Here is a 23,448-nt window from a genome sequence, read left to right on the forward strand (position 1 = left end):
AGTAGTTGTGGCTCGTGGGCTCAGTAGTTGTGGCACGTGGGCTTCAGTAGTTGTGGCTCACGGGTTCTAGAGTGCAGACTCAGTAGTTGTGGTGCACGGACTTAGTTGCTCTGTGGCATGTGGGAGCTTCCCAGACCAAGGCTTGAACCCGTGTCCCCTGCATTGGCGGGCGATTCTCAACCACTGCGCCACCAGGGAAGTCCTTCCCCATTTTTTAGATGAAAAAAGTTGAGGGTCAGAGAGGTTAAGTGATTTGTTGGAGGGTCACACAGTTGTTTGAAGAAGCACTCTAGGGCTTTTCTCTGTGTCCTTCAAGTATATTTCTAACATATCATCCTCTATTGCTATTAGAAAAACAGATGGGTCTATACAAAGCAGAGGGTTTTCATGGTAACTTTGAGGAGAAAATGCAGTTGCAGTGTCTAATGTTAGCTGCAAATTAACATATATATGAGCGCACACACACGCCTATTTAACAATTAAGATAGACACATATAATCAGGTTTCATGCATTCAATTTTACTGAGTGTCAGGTACTTCGAGGACCTTGAAGCAGATGGAAAATGTGGTTCCTATCTTCTATTGAATTGGAAAGTCTTTAGAGAAAAAAGATTACACGGACCTGTGGCAGATGGTCTGGACCGTGTGATGACGATTCTCAGTGTTTTGGGAATTCAGAGAAGAGGACAATAGGGGAGGACCAGCCGGGGGTGGGGCTCCCTTCTCACAGTCAGCACTTCACGTCTTCTCTAGTTTGGGTAAGAGGTGAGGACACAGTATGTCCAGCTAAGGAAGGCTCACAAGCGGGACGTACAAGCTTGGAGCAGGGGCTGGTCAGGGAAAGAAGTCCATGGGAGAATTATGTTGAGAAAGGTTGAACGGGGCATGAAGCAGAGAGCAGTAAAAATCAAAGCAAAACTTGAATTTCCTATGGAAGGGAATATGGAACCATTCACGTTTATAAAGCAGCCAAGAGACTGAACTAAGGAAGCTAACTCGACATTTTAAATTTTTGTACAAAAGATAGCATATCTGGGTTCACTAGTCTGCACTCAGCTACCTATACTATTTCAGTCTCATGTGTGCTTTGAAAACTTCTTATATTGCTTTAACTTTTGAACCGTGCAAGTGTTTTTAAAAAGGAATATCAAAAGTATGCCAAAGTTGTTAGTTTCCTTCAGTTAATTTAATATTTTAACACATTTTAGCATTTTGGCGTGGTTCAGAAGTCAAGGTCAGTGAGGCATTTGTTACAAAGATACTGGACATGAATAGTCAGTGCCTTGGGAGACAGAGGTTAAAGGGCAAAAAGGCATTAGGCTTACGTGTGTTTTGATCTCTTAAAATATACTCTGGAGGTCTTTCCATAGCAGAGCACAGAGGGCATCCTCATTCCTTTTTTGTGGCTGTGTCATATTCCACCGGGTGATCATGAAGGTCGGCTCACCTGAGTGTGTCTGTGCTTGTGTCAGAGGTCCCGGAGCGGGACTGGTAGGGACAAGAGTGGACACACCTATGCCTTTAGTACATGGCCTCAGGGTCTCCTCTGCAGGGGTCACACAGTTCTGCACTCACACCAGTGGTGCTTATCTCCTCGAGTTTGTCCAATTGAGGATGTTAAGCTTTGGGGGGAGGGGTTGTCAATAGAACAGGTGAGATATATTATTTCAAGGTGTTTCCATTTGTGTTTTTTACCGTGTGATTCCAGGGTTAAGCATGAATAAAAAGAAAGATGGGGCCATTGACTGAAACAAGAAAATCAGGAGAAAGATCTGATTTGGGAGGGAAGCTTATGAGTCTAGCTTTTAAGCTGTTGTAATTAAAGACAAGGAGAGATGTCAAAGAGAACAGCAGTGCTGGAGAAATGGCAGGACCCCTGAAGAGGCAGTTTGGAAGTAATCATCGTTTCATTAAGATACGATGTTTTCCCTTAAGTTCAGGCAACTTAATGTGAACCAGGGTTGTGATAAATGTCACTGAAATTTATTTTCTTTGCAGTGCTTTCATATTTTTGTTCATCAAAAGCAAAATACCAAATAACACATATTCTGTGGACACCACACCATTAATAACAGAGCATGTGAGTAGAGAATGAGAACCACCTTGATCTGAAACATATAATTAAGACGAAAGGAAAATGCATGAATTTGAATGCAGATAAGAGGGTAATGGGGTATTTTTTTTAAAATCAGGGCTGTCTGAAATATTTTAGCATATTTATTATGGCTAGGTCTATGTAGCCATCAATATTTCCACAGTAAAGATGCTCAACAAATACAGAGGTCTACTTCTTTTTGTTAACGGTAGATCCCTACTAGGAGATGTGCACACAAGCCCATATATTGAAGTAACTTAAGGATTTCCGCAGTACGGGAACACTGAATACTGAGAAGGAACATGAAAATGACTTTCGAAAGGGGGAGGAAGGAGGCTTTAAAGTAGGATTGGGAGAGGGCAGGGGCCACAGATAAGACAAAGCCAGTGAAAGGGTAAATCAAATCACACGAAAGTGGGAATTAGACTTGACTTTCTTCTATTTCTCTTTTCTGCCGTATCCCATTCCACTCAAAGGTGAAGACAGGAAACAAGTAAGGAGTCACTGTTTTGACCCTGAAGAACATAAATTAGTCTGGAATAGCAAGTCTAGGTTAAACAGGGGCAACCTTTACAAGACAGCCGCAGCACTAGTGCCAGCGGCTCCACATACAGAAGTGGTTCCAGGGCAAACCGCCACGGCCATGAGCACAGACTCCAGCACCACGGATGCTGAGTGTCTCGTGCGCCTGCCCAGGGCCCAGTGCTGGCTGCCGCCACCTCCCACCCACACACTGAGGCGCTGCCTCCCTGGAAGGCGCTGCCTCTACTCTTTACTTCAAAATGAACTGTTTCTTCCCCTTCCTTCTTCCCCTATCAAAACTTTTATCAACTAAGGTGACAGAAACCTTAGTTAAATTGACACTAAAGTCAAATGATAAGTAGCTTAGGTGTTAGAGGAAAGATGTATTGATCCGTAGGCCTCTCTGATCAGGGAGATGTTTCAGAGAGAATGAAGGAGTGAGATGGGGAGAAGGTGTCTGGTATTCCTTGCCCACTTTAGGGACCCAGATACCTCCTAACCAACTTCCCTGCAAACAAAGGGGGAAGAAAGGAAAATAAATGCAACTTGGCAAAAGCCACAGAGAGGGCTAACGACCTTAGATTTTTCCATCAAGACGGAAGTACGTAAGCAAACTTAAGTTTAAAGATACATAGAAAGTATTGGTTACGATGCTGCTATACATCACGAGCTGCTCGTGGGGTGAGAAAGCATGATTGCCAAAGGAAAGTTGATTTAGCACATAACGAAGAATTCAAATGTACAATAGTTTCTCATCTCTTATGAAAGCATTAGGAGTATGGCATGAAGGAAACTTCAGCCAGGAGACAAAGATGCTTACATTCAATAGTAGAAATATTCTGAATTTGCTCATAACTTTTCCTGACCTAGAATATTAGCTAATCTCAAAACAAGGCTGGAAATGTTTCATTAGCTAATTTAGTTAAAGAGTCTGGATAAAAATATGCCTACTGATCTTAGGTATTCCATAGTAGAAGAGTGGAAGTTCTAATTTCTTTACAAGTTATTAAAATTTGCAAATAGAATGCAAGCATTAATAACTTTTGTTAGCTTTGACAGGTGTATCAAAATAACCATCTAATAAACTGTGAAAAGCATTTAAACAGAGAAGTTGCCCACTGCCAGACCATTCTGAGTGACAGAGAAACAGAATCAGAAACATCTGAGTCTAGAGATGCCCACAGAATCAGTATGCAGGGTGACGTGGTCATATTTTAAAGTGCGTTTGAGAGAGAAGAGAAAAACGCTGAACATCTTCTTGTCACCAGTGTGGTTATCAGTTGAATGCTGTTTTCCTTTTGATTTTTGCCAATGTTTTCAATAGGTGGTTAACAGAACTCAAGACCCCGATCCTGAACATTCCTGGGTGGATAAACTTTCTACAGTGCAAAACCGCTTAGTGTAAGAAAAGGTTCTCTTATTCTGTTTTATATTTGGTTAATGCAAGAGTGAAGTCATATTCATCTGAGTTCAAGACGAAAATGGTAACACAAGCTTTGACTTCCTAGCTCCACGGTAGAGAGACTTTCGGGTCGCTTGCTGAATTTTAAGGTACAGAGGGCCTTGGTCTCAGTGCTCCAAGGAATTCCTAAGCCACTGCAGTGTCTCTAGCCAATAAGTAACTGACAAAAGCAATCTCATTTTGCAGGACTTTCATGCCTAAAGTAAAAGTAAAGTTAAAAAAAAAAAAGAAAAAGCAAAGTAAAGTAAAACCATAGGCCACAGAGTATAATGGCCAGTATGCTCCCAGCCATCCCGATCGAATTAGGTCCACGTCTCCATTACATTATCCAGGATGCTCTCCACTGGAAATCCCTCCACTCGTGTGTCAGACAGTTTTATAATCCCGAGATATTTATTGTCAAATACAGTAGAATATTTTGTGTCTGTGTAGGCCCTAGCGCCCACCCCCAATTCTTTGTATCAAGACCAGGAGAGTTAGGCTCAATGACAGCCCTTATATTTTAGGGTTTTGGGGGCTGACAGAGAAATATGAGAATGTTTATGTTTTATGTATGAAAATTTTGTATATTTTATATAAGAAATATGGATATGTAATAGTATGTAGCTTGCATTTTTCAGTTGAGGGATGTTTTAGACTTTCTGTGGTGACACCTCAAGAATAGGAGGCATGTCCTCTGTTAGTATATACAATGACCTCACAGTGGGAAAGAGGCAGTACTGGGTGCATAATAGATGCTCAATAAATATTTGAATAAATGGAATGAATGAAAGAATGAACTAACCCACATGCTTTGGAAGAAATAAATACGTTGCTATTTTTGCTTTGGAATAAAATAGATATATCAAACAAAACATTTTTCACAAAGCATTGCCTTTGTTAAGGGAATATTTGTTAAGGAGAACGTTTTCAGTTGTCTCATTGGCCAGCCTAGTCTATTACTCTGGTCCGCATTTGGGACCCTCGTCCAGGACCAGATGGTCTAGGCCTCCCCAGGATGCAGGGGTTTCCATCATGAACAGAGCTCACTGGCCATGTGAGTACCTACAGTCTCATATTCCTTAAAACACCACTAAAATAGACTTCATTTTTTGGGGGGGCCACACCCTGCGGCATGTGGGATCTTAGTTCCCCAGCCAGGGATCGAACCCATGACCCCTACAGTGGAAGCGTGGAGTCTTAACCACTGGACCATCAGGGAAGTCCCTAAGCATTTGTTTTCAAGCTTGGAAAGGTATGGTTTTTGCCTAAAACTCTTTCCTGTTTCATGCTATTGTTCTTTATATTAAGCCAAAGGGATTGTTGCAAAATATTATTCACCTCCCTGCCAAAACCACTGGAAGCCCTTGCTTCACGCAGATATAGCCCAAGTCTGAGGGATCAACGTGACCCTAGTGCTTAAGGCAAAACGTTTTCTTCTTACAGGAAGTAATGTTTTACCTGAAATATTCAAATGATTTTGTTAGGGAACTCCCTGGCGGTCCAGGGTTAGGACTTGGCGCTTTCACTGCAGGGGGCCGGGGTTTAATCCCTGATCTGGGAACTACGATCCCACAGGTTGTCAGCACAAAAAAAAAAAAAAAAAAAAAAGGTTTCTTAAATTATGTTATTAAATCAGCACTTCCCCTTGACCATGCCTAAGACATAGGCAAGTCTGTGGATCTCAGCAGTTGTTTTGAACAAACGTGTGTTTGGTCCTTAGTCTATTCTAGTCATTATTATTATCTGTGCTATTGTCACAGAGGGTTTAAAAAAGAAGCATAGGGCACGGTGTCAGTCTACAAATACTGCATAATTTAATGAGAGAGCCAGGTTTATTTATGTCGCCTGTAGAATATGGTGGCAATATTCTCACCTACGTAATGACAATTTATCATAATCCACTGCAGCGTCTGTAAATCATGTCCTTCCACCATTAGATGGTGGAGGACGGAAGCTGCATCACAGCAAGGTGGCATCAGGTACCTTGACCCTGCAGGGCACTCCTGGGGCTTTTGCTTGTCACCCCACTTGAGACAGATGGGTGATTGCTACACAATGCCTTGTGATTTCCATTTTGAAACATGCTTTTGATATGATCCCATGTGTGCGTTTGGCAGAAACATTGCTTTGGGCCCAGATGAATAGTGATTTATTTGTTTTTAAGGGGCTGCAGTCTCGCGGTAATATCTGGAATACTCTATGGATCCACATTTGTGCCAATCATTTACATCAAGGACCACAGCAAGAGAAATGATAGTATATATGCAGGGGCAAGTCAGAACGGTGAGAGGAAAAAGTTATTTTACTTTATAAATAAACTCACTACCCATGTATCTAGTTAAGAGTATAAAAAGAATGGGACTGTGGTGGATACTGGTACATAGATTTGTCGATGAAAATTCAATTAACAGTCAAGTTAAGAAGCGAAAAAAGGGAATTTTATCTGAGCCAAACTGAGGATTATAGCCCAGGGGACAGACTCTCAGAAGCTCTGAGAACCGTTCCGCCTGTTAAAAGGCAAACGCACTGTCACATACGTTTCCGAGACAAAGGATCGTACATCAAAATGACGTACCGATATTTTACGTAAAGTTCACCAAGGACACATAGTCCACCGTAAGCAGCTGCAAAGGAGCAGCAGATCACCATGGCCCGCTGCAGAGCTGGGAAAGAACAAGTCTTTTAAGAAGTTATCATACATTGGTAGCATCAGGAGCAAAAAAGAAATTGATCTTTCTGGTCAGGCAAGCACTCCCATTCTGAGAAGCTCCAGTTAAAGTGTAATGCAGATGCGTACCTCACATTAGGGAGGGAGGAAGCCCAGACAGACACAGAGAGAATTTTATGTCTAGATTTTCTCGGCGTGCCTTAAAATAAAATTTCATTTCATCAGATTTGATCTTACTTTGTCATTGCAAGTGGTGAGTTAGAAGGGCACGGGAAACTAAAAATAAAGGACTGTTGGAATATTTTCATGTGATCTTTAACATACAAATAGAATCAATTTTAGTCAGGGTTCGTTTCAGCTACTTGGATCTTAACACATGGTTTCTGGCTTTGCTGCAAGATTTGGAGATTATTTTCCAGTTTGATGATCTCTAGGAAAATATGTATTCTTCTCCTCTTTAAGAAAAAACAAAACAAAACCCTGAAGTGTAGCACATAGTACTTTAAAATCAAATAAAGGTCAAAATATAGCCTGCTTAGTATATCATTTTTCGAGCACAGAGTAACGCATTGAAAGGCCCAATGTAATGCTGCCAGATTATCTCAGTTTCTGGCGCTAGAATTAATCTCTCAAGACATCACTTCCACACAGTGTGCAACAGCCTTCTGCAGGCTCCGAGGAGGTGAGAGTGTCTAATTCAGGATCCTGTGATTATACTGAAACGTGGCTTACACCCACGAAACGATAAAAGAATGATATCGTGGTTAAGACAGTTCTACATCCGTGGCACAGGAAATGAATGTCATCTGTGATCCGATAAGGGAGACTTCTGGAGGGCAAGTCATGAGGGAAAGATTGATGGAGAAGCTGGAATTTGAACTCTAAATGAGCAGATAGACTTTGAGTGACTACCATGGTCTGTTTCTTCCTTCTTATATTCAGCCCCATGAACAGTACTCAAACTTTTATTAATTTCTGTCTTTTTTTTAAGATTTTATACAAATACCTTTTGTATTTTTATTCTTTTCATTTTAAAGGATAAAAACTAACAAAAGTAGGATAGCATAGGATAAATTAAGAGAGAAGGAAAAAAGAGTGACAAAATAAAAGAGCCACGAATGAGTCGAAAAACTGTGCTACACTTGTACACTTGCTAGTGATGAGTCATCATTTGGCTCTAAGATTTCTTACAGCCACAAAGGGAATCAGATCAGTCCCGGAATTCAGCAAACACAAGATAAAAACAACTAATTGTTCAGGAGTACAGTTGTTCTTGGTACTGGGACATAATAAACAATGTCCTCAACAATCTCTTCCCATAAATAGTACAATCAGTTCTTAGGGATCTTTCTTATGACAACTCAGATGTCATCTGATAGAGATACACTTTATTCCAATTTATTCAAAAATAATTCAAGGGGGCATATTTTTTTAATGTCACTTATTTAACAATCACATAAATGGTATATGCTCTGTGCTGAGCGCTGTTCTAGTTACAGTAATAACTCAAGGGACCCTCCTAGCAACCCTACTGGTTGGATACCATTATTATTCCAGTTTTACAATTGAGAAAATTAAGACAGAGAGAGAGTAGGTAACTTACCCAAGTCTCCAAGTTAACAAGTGGTGGATTGATGAGTCCCACCAGGTTGTCAGTGTTTTAATCACTAGATTATGCTGCCTTTTCTGGTGGTCTTTGGGTAGATGTGTTGTGATATGACTCAGAAGTAGGATTTAAGACTTTAGAAGAAGAGACAAACCCTTTGACTTTCAAGATTTTCTGGCTAAACAGGGCCACTCATCTTTCTCCAAATTTAGTTGAGACATCGAGCCCAGTGTGACCTTCCCAGTCAAGAACCTGCATTACACCCATCTGTTTGGCCAAAGGACCCTCTGCTTTAAATAGTCAGTGGAGTTGGATTTCTCAGATATTGGGCCACCATCTGTGTTATTAACTCCCCCGTGTAATTAGGTTTATAGAAAACAAATAAAATCCTCTTTGGAATAACTTCCTGAATGTCCTTCTGTATAGCTGCCTGGGTGGCTGCCATCTGCAACCTGGAAGCTTGTCTCCAGATTGATCAATACACCATAAAAAATGAGCACTTCTAAAATTTTTTTTACACACCATCCCCCAACTACAGTCTAGTTGCAGATTTGCTACAGGGGCTATAGCCATCAGTAAAATTCGGTCTGATACCGATTCTTAAAAAAGGAAATATGTTCTTTGTTATAAAGCAGAAACTCACACACCATTGTAAAGCAATTATACTCCAATAAAGATGTAAAAAAAAATAAAAAAGGAGATATGAACGTTATATTCACATAATGTTTGTCGTTTCTTATTTAGCTTTCCAAGATAATCATAAAAGCCAGTCTTTTAGATTTGATTATAGTAACTAACTTCTTACTATTTTAAATATGTTAATTAAAATTCTATATAAATAACATGTAGATGATAAAAGAGAATTAATGCTTCCTTTACATTTAAGGTTGATTTGAGCGAGTTTGTTTTATTCTTAGGACTCTGGATGTATTTGAAATGACTAACTGATACGCTTGAGAGTTTTCTAACCTGTATTTCCAGATTTAGACTACGTTTTTGCACACTTCAGTGGCATCTTCCTTGCAAGTACAGTCTACTTTCTGGCCTACTGTATAGCCATGAAAAATAATCCTAAACTATATCCCAAAGCAGTCTTGCCAGGTAAGAATATTAACGACAGAAACTCTTCTTACTCTGTGAAGTAAATCAGTGAAAGTATCATGCCCTATTCATTTAGCTTGAATAATCGTCTTCTGGAAACCAAGCCATTCTCTGCGTGCGTCCGTTTTTGTGTGTCTGTGTGCGTATGTGTTCATTCCCTCAGTGACTTTGGCCCAGCTCACCACCAAATATGAAGGATTTAAAAAACATGAAACTGGGTTTGAAATGCCAAGTCATTATTACAGAACCTAGAACTTGAACAATGAATCTAAGATTGTTTCCTGTGCTGAAACATCTTGTGTATTGAGTATCAGACTTTAGTATTTCTTCTTCACCAACTAAGGATGTATATTAAGAGTCAGAGTCCTGGGGCTCTCTCTATATTTTTATTTATCTATCTATCTATTTATTTATTTATGGCTGTGTTGGGACTTTGATGCTGCCCTCGGGCTCTCTCTATTTGCAGTGATCGGGGGCTACTCTTCGTTGAGATGCATGGGCTTCTCATTTTGGTGACTTCTCTTGTTGCAGAGCACAGGTTCTAGGCACGTGGGCTTCAGTAGTTGTGGCTCGTGGGCTCAGTAGTTGTGGCGCACAGGCTTAGTTGCTCCACAGCTTGTGGGGTCTTCCTGGACCAGGGATTAAACCCATGTCCCCTGCATTGGCAGGCGAATTCTTAACCACTGCACCACCAGGGAAGTCCTGTATATATTTTTAAAGTGTCAACAAATATGAATCTCCAGTCACTTGGGAAAATAAACATTTTCTCCAAAAATTTAGGGGAAATTATTTTAAAGTTTAAAAAAGTTATGTTAAACGCACATGCTTTTAGATTTAATCAGTTAGGCATTGGTAAAAGAAAAGTGTATATATAATGAAAAGTTATAATTTCTCACTTATTTAAGAGTTTGCTGTAATTCGATATGGAATATAGATCCACAAGTAAAATTTTTTAAAGAACAAAATAAAGCATGTGTCCGAGATTCACTCTGAGTGCCTGATTCATTTAAGCCAAAGTGTGCCACCGTACCACTATACCGTTATAGAAAATGGTAGGATATTTACTGAATGTCTAGCTAAAGTATCCTGAAAATTTTAGCTGCTATTTTTATTCAAATTCCAGGAGGGTTTTTTTTCCCCCCTTAGCTAAGCACTATCTTGAATTTCACATATTTTTTATATTGTCACTAGGGAAAACATTTTCTCCAAAAAGTTAGGAGAAATTATTTTTGAGCTTAAATATGGCATGTTAAATGCACATGCTTTTGAATTTAATCCACAAGGCATCGATGGTAATATATCTGTGTGTGCATATATACATACACACACACACACATATAATGAGAAATTACATGTATTATAAATATAATGAGAAATTATAATTTCTCACTTATTTAAAAGTTTGCTATAATTCAATCTGGAATATAGGTCCACAAGTAAAGTGTTTTAAAGAACAAAATAAAGCATATGTCAGAGATTCACTTTGAGTGCCTAATTCATTGAAGACAAAGTGTGCCACGGTACCACTATACCATTTTAGAAAATGGTAAATATTTACTGAATGCCTAGCTAAAGTATCAAAACTTTTAGCTGCTATTTTTATTCAAATTCTAGGAGTCTTTTTCCCCTTAGCTAAGCATCATTCTGAATTTCACAGATCCTTATGGTCATGGTTTAGAGTAAATGGTGTTTGCAGAATATGTTCAGACCCAGTGTCTTCCCTGGGTCCCCCTCCACTACCCAATCTTTACCTCAACTACTATTTTGGGTACTTGATTTCATGTCAGTAAGGTAAAAGGTGATCTTTATACCCACAGCAGTCAAGAAAAGAGAAATCATTTGGTTTCCAAAATGGTCCCAAAACATGGCTAAAAAACCCATGTTGGCCGTCAGTGTTGATAGGAGTGTGTTGATCTGAGCACTTTAACATTCCCGCTCTACCCGGAGTGTGGATTTTTCAGGAGGGGAGGTGGTTGGTAAACGTGTGGTGTGTGTGTGTTTCAGGATTCCTGTCTGGAATACTCTGGGCCATTGCTACCTGCTGTTGGTTCGTAGCGAACCACTCCCTCAGCGCTGTGGTCAGTTTTCCAATCATCACTGCTGTAAGTAGCTGAACTGCTTTTCCAAATTTTTGTTTTTCAAACGTAAATCTAATTTTTCTCAAGCATTCTTAGTGAATCACTGAAGCCTGTCATGGAGTTTAATTTTTCAGGAGTATAATTAGTATAACAGATTCATGTAGATAAACTGATACCCTCTAATCTCATGTCCTTGATCTCTAAGGGAATGTTGCTAACCTCATTTTAGCAGGTTTGTTCATCTTTGATAACCTTGCAGTTTTTGTTTGGACGTTTTACCTAATTTCGTTTGGGATACATTGTAATTTGCTATGGATAACAATATTCATCTCTCTATAACAGTTTATAGATGTAAAAAATGCTTTTGTGTGTATTGTCACACTTGAATCTCATGACAGCCTTGTGAGACAGAAAGTATTTCGGTCCCTGTTCTTAGGGCTCGTCAATATTTTAAGGAAGGCTTTCAGAAAGTGCTGAAGCAAAGTATTGTCTCTGGATGGTGGCATGTATCATGCATTCGTAATGCAGTTTGCTTCATCTGATGTTTTTAGGTGCCAATCCTGTAGCGCATAGGTAACAGAAAAACAAAAATGTTTCTTTTGACATAGGCAGGACAGGTCTTGTCAGGCTTGTGCCCATTTTGAAGATGAGAAAATTGAGGCAATAGCTGACAGAGTCGTCTGAAAGAACATGGCTACGTGGACATCTCAGGGTTTCTCAGGAGAGAGTTTCTTGCATGCAGGACTACATTTTGCCTTTAGTATAGAATCCAATTTAGAATGTTTCAGGTTCCTTATGGTACTAGGACCGAGACACACACACACACACACACACACACACACACACACACACGAATTAATTGCTTTAACGTTGAGCTCTTATTTCTACTCTAGTATCTTAGATTGTTAAGTTGTTTACCTGCCTCCCTGCTTCCTAAATCATCATCATAAACAAAATTTGCCTAAAACATTTTAGCAGCACACCTGTGCAAGCCTACAAAACTGATATTTTCAAACACATCGTCTGGTCTAAAATACAATTCCATAAAAGTTTGAAACATCCTTAAATTTTAATTTAAATTCTGGGTTTCAAACAGCATATTTTGACAGTTCTGTGTTCATAAAACTGTTGGCTTTATTTTTTATTTGAATTTAGTGGTACACTAAAGTGAACTATTTTAATAGGTTAGGTTTTTTTTAATTTAAAGGGCTCACATTTTGACCTTCTTAATTTCTATTGCGGGAAAATGTTATCAAAATTGAGCAAGTTATAAGGAATATATATATATATATATATATATATATATTTTTTTTTTTTTTTTTTTTTTTTTTGCGGTACGCGGGCCTCTCACTGTCGTGGCCTCTCCCGTTGCGGAGCACAGGCTCCAGACACGCAGGCTCAGCCGCCATGGCTCACGGGCCCAGCAGCTCCACGGCATGTGGGATCTTCCCAGACCGGGGCACGAACCTGCGTCCCCTGCATCGGCAGGCGGACTCTCAACCACTGTGCCACCAGGGAAGCCCTATAAGGAGTATTTTTAAGTTTAAGTCCTCATCATTGGAATGGCGAAAGACCCAAATTTTTCACAGAAAGGGTTTGTTTCTCATTATTTCAAAGATATTTAATGCTAGAAGTGACCATATAACAGGAAAATGTAATGGGCAATGGGATATATCACTTACCAGTGAAATGCTTAAAAGTAAATTTGTAGAGCAAAGTATACAGTATGATGTGCACCTCGACTAGGGATGCAAATGTTATTTGACAGTCATATCCCACTACATAAGGAGGAATGACACATTAAAATAGATGCAGTCATTAATCACATCAAATTTAAGCCACTTTTTGTATAAAATACTCAGATAGAATTAAGCCACACAAGACAAACAGAAATACAAATAGAAAATGAAAACTATGATACAAGTGAGAAAGTCAGCAAATAACACAGAGAGTAAATAGTTATGTGATTAAACACTGTTTTACTTTTGCTTGCAAAAGGGAGTGAGACAATGTGATAACTAATTCTTTTTAACTGGTAACATTATTTCCTCAGAAAAGACCAGTTATTTTCTAACACTAATATTTTTTTTGCTTTTGTTTTTTAAACACTAAATTCTTAATAGAATTTATCCTACGGGGCCTTATACAGGGGACGTGGAACAATAATAAATAATATTCTTCACAAAAATTTTATAGTGGATAGAGATATGGTTTTCCTCCTACTGTTTCTTGTAGTAAGTTATGGTAAAGCCTTCGCACAAGACATTAAAGCCCGATTCAGTGGAAATAAATGGCTAAGGCAGGTGGGATGCAGGCAAAGGGCCGGTGGAAGTGGTCACTGTGGCATTTGGAGACTTGCCCTTCAGAAGCGTGATTCTCAAACACTGTGATGAAAGCAGGCGTCTCACCCACCACGTGTGGCTTCCTCTGGCCCCTGAGGATTGTTTCCAGGAGGGACAGGTATTTCTGGGAGGTGAGGGCCTAGGTCTTTATTGCTACTGGGCTCTTGCTTGGCTTCACTGTCATTAGTTCAAAGACAGCCTTATCTGCATGCAGAAAAGATTCGGCCCTGCCCTTCAGGATCTTACCTTCTTCTTTATTTTATTTTCATGGTAGAGCTAGACTGGTTTTAATTTTAACTTTTTTTGCTGGAAAATTTCAAAGACACCCATCACCCAGCTTTAACAATTATGAATACGGTCAGTCTTGTTTCATCAAGAGTACATTTTTCAAGTCCCAGCAGCATACCCTTTTACCCTAGGACATGTATTTCCATTCTTAGGACCCATTGGTGACTAGACTGAGAGTTCCCTGAAAGCAGCATCTACATTGTTTATTGGCAAATATTCCATTAAAAAGAAAAAAAGAGAAGGAAAAGAGAAAGAAAGGAGAACAGCCCACGTAGCAGGACAGCGGGCTGGGTACCTGTGGTCCCGGTCTTCCTCAAGGAATTGAACGGCCGAATCAGCGTCTCAGGAAGGTGGAGCCTCTCCAGATGGCTCAAGCTCACCTTCTTTTCCAAGGCTGACTTATAAATGTGTAATTTGTACTCGTTTACAGTAGAAAACGACGCAATCCCAGTGCCAGGACAGCTGTGACTCTTATTTAAGATGCCCTTCTCCGTTGACCGTCCTTTGCCAAACCAGGGTCCGCACACACTTAGACTTCTGCTTGGGTTACATCTAGCAAAGCGCGGCTTCCAGCAACCACAGTGCTCCTTCCAATAACTCTGAGGCCATGTCTAAACTCATATTTAGGAAGTCATCAGCCAGAAAGCTTCAGAGGTCAGTGGTACCTCTTGGTATTTTCTTCTCCCACGTACTCTGAAGGGATGAAAGAGGATAAAATTCTTGAGTGATTGTCCTGACAGCATTAATATTTACACCCTATTCTATCATTTCCTCCCATCCTGCCCCAGGTCACTATGAATCTGCGAAAGGGCCCAGGTGCTTCTTGTTTGGTTTGGATTTTGAGGCTTAGGACCATACGTCATTGGTAGAAGACAGTTCCTTTGACCTATTTCTCTGGCTCTTTTGATCTTGACTTTTCAGATCCCAATAAACAGAGAGTAGTGTGTTCCTATTGCTTTGCTCACCTGCCAGGAGTGGAGTCCAGCTTTGCTGAACCAGTCATGTAGACAGTTGGAGTGGTGGAGGGGAAAACAGGCTGGGATTGTTTATTTGAAACTCTTCCAGAGCGTGTGCAGGGTTTGAAAAGGAATCGTCAAAATGCTGATACAGTACACCTTCTACACAAAGACTGCAATTAATCTAAATTCCAATGTTTTCCTTTCTCAGTGAAAAAAATTAATAAACTTTAATAGCTTCAAGTTTTCAGCTATTTCAGTTTTCAGAATCTTCCTTTTTCCATCTCATTTCTTCTCTTTTGTGCTGTATTATCTCATTCCTGTCTTTGTCTCCCGCTCACTAACCTGTTGTTTATTTTTCCTTACACAGTTTTCCCATCTTCCCATAATACTATCTGCAGCAATCACTAGAGCATAATGTGAGACATAGCTGATTACTGTGCAGTAATATCAGCTAAAGAGAACATGCTGCTCCCATATGCACATTATTTTTCAGGTCCAAAAGAACACACTAAAATTTCTTTAGTTATGATATTATCTAATGCCAAAGGAAGTTATAAGTTTATTCATACACGTTTTCCTCTTAAGCCCATTTCTAGAATCCTAAGGAACTAGTTCACTAGAAAAAATAAACTATTTGCTTATTAAAATATTTTATTATAAATCACATTAAAGAAACACATTGTATGGCATAAAATATTATAGCATCATCAAAATAATAAAAATGAAAACCATAGAGAAAAAAAAGGAAAAAAGTCTTCATTTTTTCACCTAACGCTACTTAGTTTAACTCAATGGTGAACTCAGATTGAGATTATGAAATTTTTTCCTGACAATATTGTTATATTTTTACAATAGAAGTTTATTTGAGGAAAGTGTCAGATCAGCTCTCCATCTTACTGTATTTGTGTAGAGTACAGTCACAGAAAAATAACCAATTTAAATAAAGTTCTTATTTTTTTTTAAGGGTCCAGGATTTATAGCTGCAATGTGGGGTGTCTTCATGTTTAAGGAAATACAGGTATGTACACGAAAGGTGCAGGTCCAGTTGAGAAGGGTGTTTAATACTATGTGTTATTTTCTGAAAATTGCATGCAACATGAATGAATTTGACAGGTCAGATGTTCAAAGTGCTATCATCTCTAACTAGGAAAGAAGATATTAATGATGTGACAATTATTATGAACATGTTTTTCTCCACCCCAACTTCAGGGAAAAATGCTTTAGTTGACTTTATTTTCCTGTAAGAGATTTTGGTTAAATAATCCAATAAAATATGATAGAGGGGAAATTTTATCTATTGTAAAATATGGTAGATAAACAAGATGAAATATTTTTTATCCCAAAGATTAAAATATCCCTGAGGCAAATGGAATTTGGGAATAGATTTTCTGTTGGCTCTCATGCCTCCCAAGGTCTTCCATATCCAACCACAAGCTTTACAGGAAAACAGTGTGGTAACAGGTGACAACTACCTCTTCCCTCGAGTGTAAATGGTGCTGACATTTTTTTTTTTTTTAATTTATTTGGCTGTGCTGGGTCTTTGCTGCTGTACGCAGGCTTTCTCTAGTTGTGGCAAGCGGGGGCTACTCTTCGTCGTGGTGCGTGGGCTTCTCATTGTGGTGGCTTCTTTTGTTGTGGAGCACAGGCTCTAGGTGCACAGGCTTCAGTAGTTGTGGAACGGGAGCTCAGTAGTTGTGGCGCATGGGCTTAGTTGCTCCGTGGCATGTGGGATCTTCCTGGACCAGGGCTTGAACCCATGTCCCCCGCACTGGCAGGTGGATTCCTAACCATTGCACCAACAGGGAAGCCCCCAATGGTGTGGACTTAAAATTGCATTTATCAAATAGTTCTAGGATGTGTGTGTGTATTCTCATTAAAAATTGTTTTAGGATTTTTCCCCTCTACCTTTATTTGTGGAAAAAGTCTTCAGTTGAGCAATCTACGTGAATAGTATTTTGTAATAGTTTTTACTAAAAAAATATATAAACTAGAGACACTGTCAAGGCATCATAGATATAATACTTTTTGTCTTAATAAGCAGCAAATAATTCCTATTTCTAAGAAGATCTGATGTTGCTAATCTCTGGGAGCCATAAAGTGAACATGTCACTGGATAATTCTTAAAATGATTATCCAGCTTTACATTTAAAACATCATTTCATTCATTCCAAATGAAATGTTTTGACTTAGAAAGCCATAAGATGTTAATACAAGTAAGATTTTCAGATTGAAGAAGTAACAAATTTGTTTAGAAGGTATTTGGATCATGGTCTTAATTTTTGTGTTTTTAAATTTACAAGACAATTTAAAACATTTATAGACCCATAAGTTACTTTTGTGCACATGTTTCTTACTTATTTTAGTTAGGGTTGCTTTCCACAGAAAGTAATTCTATGCCTAAGGCATGCTGTAAATCTCTTTGCAAATATTTCATCTGCCTCGTGAAGGATAATGATTTCTATAGAATTGGGTATTATACAGTATAACACTCTGAAGCCTTAGAAAAGAACAAGTAAGTAACCATAGCTTATTTGCAACTATAGATATAAATAAGCACAAACTAAGAATAGATTTATTACGAAGCATTTAAAAATTATTTTAGTCACTACCACAGTAATAATGATACTGAATTTAAAGTCTTCTTCCCTAGATACAAGAACTCCCTTGAGAGAGAGAATCCCTAACCATTGGGCCTCGTGTTAATTCTTCAGAGTCCTCTAAAAAGACACTAAGCACATTCAAAGAAATGTTTTTTTAAGACACCTCTTAAAAAATCAGCTCAGGCCAAATAGAGGAGGAACTTTTAAAAATGATAAAACATGACCAAGTAGGGTTTAATTCAGGAATGCGAGGATGGTTCATAATATGCAAGTTAATTAATGTAATTTATTATACTATTAGATAAACAGAAAGAAACTCTGTGACAATATATATTCAAAAGGCACCTACTAAAATTAAAAACCAGTTTTTAATTAAGAAAACAGCCTCTTACAATAGTAGGAACCTCTTACAAATAGGAGGAAGCTTTAGTTGATACAAGACGTCTATCAAAAAACAATAGCAAATATGTAACTAAGGTGAAACGTTAAGAGTTCTCTGTCAACTCTATCTCAATAGAACTGAAAAAAATAAGAGTGCTCTGTAAGTTGGAAGTCATAGTTTCTCCATCATTGCTATTATTCAGTATTTTCTGGAGATCCTGGCCAGTGTGATAAGATAAAATTAAGAAATAAGAGGACTAGATAGAGGAGAGAAAATTGTCATTTGCATATAACATTCTCTTCTTTAAAAATTTAAGAGTATCAGCTGAAAATCTTGAGACCCAATAAGATCATTTACTAAGGCACTGAAATACAGGATAAATATTCAATCAATAGCTTTCCAATATGTCACCAAGAACCAATTAAAAAGAGGAAAATAAATGCTATTAACACCTACAAAAAATTATAAAAATAAAAGAAAATAATTAACAAGAAACGTGCTGGATTTATAAAATCTTTTCCTCTACTGCAGAAGTTTACTACAAAACATAAAAGACTATCAGAGCAAATAGGAGACTCATATGTCCCTGATGGGACGGCTCACTGTGGTTTAGGCAGCACCCCCAATTACATTCAGTGTAATTCAGATAAAATCCCAGTGTGTTTGATCTGCAGATTTGAGAGTGAGTGCAAAAGTTTGGCCAAGTATGTAAGTAAAAATAGAGAGAGGGCAAAGCTGAAAGCACAGCGAGTTTTGCTGACCTCTTAACTCTAGTTTAAAAAGCCTTACAAATCTGTCTACAAACAGAACTTAAGGTGTGTCCAGCGATACTTGTTCAATGCAGATACTGAGTTGCCTCTTGACAGCAACTTTAAAGGAAAGTTTTAAATACTTCCCATGCCAACGAGTTTAACAAAGAGTTATCAACTAGACAGTGATACCAAAACTCTATCTGAATTTTTAAAATTATTTTTCTTAAAAAGAAGATAAAACCGTAGAGCGAAACAAAACCAAGACGTTTACCTTTGTGACTCGTAGGTCCTATCAGCTGTGTCTTGAAGCAGTCCTCAAAGACACGTATTGAAAAGTCTACAGCCTGGAGCAATAAGGACTTAATGGGAGATGCAAGCATTTTTTGAGTGAAAGAGCTTAACGATTTTATTTCATTTTAATGACGTCAGTGCTCTGTTTGTCTGCTTTGCCCTTGAGACCTTCTTTTATACCTGATATCTGTTCTTCTTTGGGAAGTTTGTTTTAGAATCTTATATTTAGCTATTGTAAACTAGACAGACATCATATTTTTAGCAACATATTTTAGTCTGTGTGTCCACAGAAATCCCAATGTAGGGGATTGTTACCACAGCAATTTACAGGTCCATAGCAACGCCCAGATAAAGAATGAGATGATTTGTCATTTTAGCAGCTGTCTCAGAAATCCAAGTTAAACACTTTTCTTTGCTTCGGGAAGGAATGTTAGCATGATCTTTCTAAGAGTCAACATTCACCTTGGACAAAGGAAAACTATTTTGCCCAAATATAATCAGTCTTTTTATCTAGGACACTAGGCAGTTTGTACAGATTCTTAACCTTAAAAGGGAAAAAATTTTACCCCCTAAGGACATTGTTCTTCTGTCTACATAGACAATAAAATAGAGCGCTTATGAGGTGTTCACATAATTAGGTGGTAAAGTGCTGATAAGTGAGGCCCCATATATTGTTCTTTATTTCAGTGATTGCATCAATTGGCTAATTTACAAAGCACATTTGGAAATTGCCCGAGTGTATTGATTCTTTGAACAAATATTTATTGAGCGCCCACTCTGCACCAATACTGGCATCTAGGCAAAGGCTGCAATCTTTAAGACTAAGAAAAAGATGTCAGGGACCCTTAACGCCTTCATGCAGGAGTGTGTGTGTGTGTGTGTGTGAATAGGCTGCCCTGTGCCTGGCAAGGATTTGTGCTGTCTTTCACTTGTAGAGCTTGAATTAGAGTGACTTCTGGTAGGGTTGATGCTGACAGTGAATCAGGTAATTCAACCAGCCCAACCCAACTTGCAAAGACCACTGTGGTCATCAAACAGACGCAAAATCACCCACTTTAACCCAACTGTTTATTAAGATGCAAAAAAAGGGGATATACCTTTTTGACTATATATTAATTGTCATTAATCTTTAAAAAAAAAGCTGGGAATAGTATCATATGATTTGACTATCAGGAGATCTCAGTGTAACTGAGACCCTATATTACTTGCCTCAGAGTATTGGGTCTATATTTAAAGAGCTATATAGACAGCCTGGCAATCATTCAGAAGGAAACATCCAGGACCGTGCGGGAGCTTGAAACCGTTCCATTTGAAAGATAGTCAAAGGAGCTAAAATACTGACCAGGGAAAAAGATGCTTCAGGGATAAAAGACATTTATTTTTCAATGTTTGAGGGTTTATCTTGTGGAAGAGAGATTAGAATTGATCTATCCGTACCCCTAGAGATTGGACTTATGAGAAATACAATATTTCTACTGCGCACCAGACGGTATTTCTTTGTTAAGGTACAGAGGGACTGGCTGCAGTGGGAAGTGGTCCTCCGTGCTTCCATCTTTAAGACAACATAGCTGGGCGAGTAAGCTCCATCTCTGTTTTTCCCTTGCCCTTTAGACTGGTCTCTGTCTCTCCGTCTTCACTGCATCGTTTCTGCCCAGGAGGACTGCAATCACCGTCTCATTGGTCCCCTTGCATCCCTTCTGGCTCCCTCCAATCTGTTCACCATCTGCAAAAGCGTGGGCTTTACAAAATGCAAATCCCATCTTTTCACCACACCCAGCTCTGCCCATTCCTCCGATGTTTTCCCACTGCTTGGAAAAATAAAACCAAAAGTAGAGCATGGCCTCTGAGATGCCTGTGTGCTCAGGCCCATAGCTTCCAACCTCCTCGAGCTCCACCTAACTCACTGCTGTAGCCTCTTGGACCTTCTCTTAATCCCTGGCGAGTACCATGTTTCTCTTGCAGCAGAGCTCGGCACACACATTCCTTCCACCCAGGATCTCTACCAGCTGCCCTCCTTCCCTATTCAGTTCATCGATACTTAGAAGCTCAACTCAACCTCAAACCTCCCACCTTAAGATTCCTTGGTAACACACGAACAGCCTTGGGCGTTTGCTTATTAGCCTCTCTCTGTCTTTTAACAAGCCTTTCTGTAATGATTTTATTCATTTCTGTCTCCCATATTATGTGAGTAACTGAATAGGGGCACGTTTTTGTTCCCCATTTCAACCCCAGCAAGTGTGGATGCATAGTGGGAGCGCGCATGTGTTTACTGAATGGTTAAAGGATGGAGGATCTGTGGGGTTTCCAGAGAGTCAGGAAGATCAGGCAGAGGGGGTAGCAAAGACATACAGGAGGTAGACCAGATGGTTACTAAGGTCCACAGCAATGTTGAGAGTCTGTGCTTTTTGCATATTTGGTTCAGGTTTTCTTAATGACAGTTATTCATTTTTATTACTTAGGGTCGACAAAACTACCTGCTGATGATACTTGCATTTTGCATCATCTTGGCTGGAGCCTTATGCACAGCTTTTTCTAAAATCTAACAACCACAAGGCCAGCAGATGGCAGCCGTGCTTGAGAACACGTCTGTCCTGGACACAGAGACCGTGCTGAGAACAAGGTTCATGTTCATACAGCAAATGGATCTCCAACCATCCCGGATTAGGGTAAATGATTTTTTTTCCCCCACAGATGTGAGAATGAAGGAAAACACTTTCAGTCGAGCATAAAAATGAGAAATTCTTCTAATGAACTATTTATGAAGCATTACGTCTAAGGATGCTGCTTTAACGATAATATGTACTTACTGGTGCATAATCTAGAAAACCGTGTGGATTTCGTATACAAAGAACTTGGTACATGTCCAAATTTCCAACATATGAACCTCATTAGTGAAGAGAGGCATAAAAATGTTTGGGGAGGAGTGGGAAGAAGACTTATAGTGGAATTAGAATCCAAAGATATCTGGGGCCTTTGCGAGAAAAAGTAAATGTCAGAGTTCGTAACAGAATGTGAAAAGGGCCATTTCATTATTTTTAGCCCAGACTTATTTTAACCTCAAATTAATGTTGCCCAGTTCTCCATCACCCACCTGACTTAGCTCAAAGTGCCTTTTGATTATCTCCAGACAAAATCCATCCTCAGAGAACAAAAACTTCCACCGTTGAGAATGTGTGTAACACATACACATACATAAATAAGAACACACATGAATACACATGCATATATGTATGTACTACTCCAAATTGGGAGGAGATTCTAGAATTGGTGAAGTGAGAGTCTAGCTTATCGGAGTGAGAATTTTAAGGGACCAACACACTCCTTTAGATGTACAATTTAATTTTTTTTTCTGAAATATACTTTTCTAAAATCCCTCTTGTAACTGGTGGTTTTCTTCCTGTTTTAACTGGCGGTTTCCACTAGGTAAAAGAAAATCACAGAAAATGATAGTGTTCTTTAAGAAAACTGAAATGGAACTGCTAGTACAATGTTTATCACCGTGGTTCCCAAACTGTCAAAATAGTCGAATTAAAAAACCTGGAAGAGGGCTTCCCTGGTGGCGCAGTGGTTGAGAGTCTGCCTGCCGATGCAGGGGACACGGGTTCGTGCCTCGGTCCGGGAAGATCCCATGTGCCGCGGAGCGGCTGGGCCCGTGAGCCATGGCCGCTGAGCCTGCGCGTCCGGAGCCTGTGCTCCGCAACGGGAGAGGACACAACAGTGAGAGGCCCGCGTACCACACACACACAAAAAAACCTGGAAGAGTGCTGTGTCAATTTCACACACTCCCTCTCCTAGAAGCACTTTACTTTGTTGCTAGGACAGGCAGAAGGTGTGTGACTCCCTAGCTAATTTGTATGGGTTCAAATCCCGCCTCTGCTTCATCTTAATTGTGTGACTTTGGATAAAGGTCCTGCACCCCCTGTATCAGATTCCCCATCTGTAAACTGGAGATAAGGGTAACATCCATCTCACATGGTTACTGGGATGTTCAAATTAGTGAAAATCCGTGAAGTATTTTCATGAGTGTCTGGTGCTTGGCAAATATATAATTCTTTTTTTTTAATTCACTTTTGGCCGCACTGGGTCTTCGCTGCTGCGCGGGCTTTTCTCTAGTTGCGGCAAGCGGGGGCTACTATTCATTGTAGTGCACAGGCTTCTTATTGCGGTGGCTTCTCTTGTTGCGGAGCACGGGCTCTAGGCACGCGGGCTCAGTAGCTGTGGCTCGCGGGCTCTAGAGCGAGGGCTCAGTAGTTGTGGCACATGGGCTTAGTTGCTCTGCGGCGTGTGGGATCTTCCTGGGCCAGGGCTTGAACCCGTGTC

At 39.5% G+C, this 23,448-nt stretch overlaps 1 protein-coding gene across 1 annotated transcript in view; it reads left to right on the plus strand.

Moving 5' to 3' along the window:
* Positions 1 to 22,703, plus strand: part of TMEM144 (transmembrane protein 144) — a 42,611-nt gene extending 19,908 nt beyond the window's left edge. The window contains exons 6-12 of the mRNA XM_027116820.1: positions 1,999 to 2,080; positions 3,942 to 4,018; positions 6,226 to 6,344; positions 9,317 to 9,436; positions 11,441 to 11,538; positions 16,068 to 16,121; positions 21,588 to 22,703. Coding sequence (XP_026972621.1) covers positions 1,999 to 2,080; positions 3,942 to 4,018; positions 6,226 to 6,344; positions 9,317 to 9,436; positions 11,441 to 11,538; positions 16,068 to 16,121; positions 21,588 to 21,671 — 634 coding nt within the window. The 3' untranslated portion in view covers positions 21,672 to 22,703. The remainder of the gene's footprint in view (positions 1 to 1,998; positions 2,081 to 3,941; positions 4,019 to 6,225; positions 6,345 to 9,316; positions 9,437 to 11,440; positions 11,539 to 16,067; positions 16,122 to 21,587) is intronic.
* The last annotated feature ends 745 nt before the right edge of the window (positions 22,704 to 23,448 follow it).

This window comes from Aethalodelphis obliquidens, unplaced genomic scaffold, assembly GCF_003676395.1.
Source record: "Aethalodelphis obliquidens isolate GAN/ISIS:26980383/991018 unplaced genomic scaffold, ASM367639v1 scaffold17, whole genome shotgun sequence".
Classification (NCBI taxonomy): domain Eukaryota; kingdom Metazoa; phylum Chordata; class Mammalia; order Artiodactyla; family Delphinidae; genus Aethalodelphis; species Aethalodelphis obliquidens.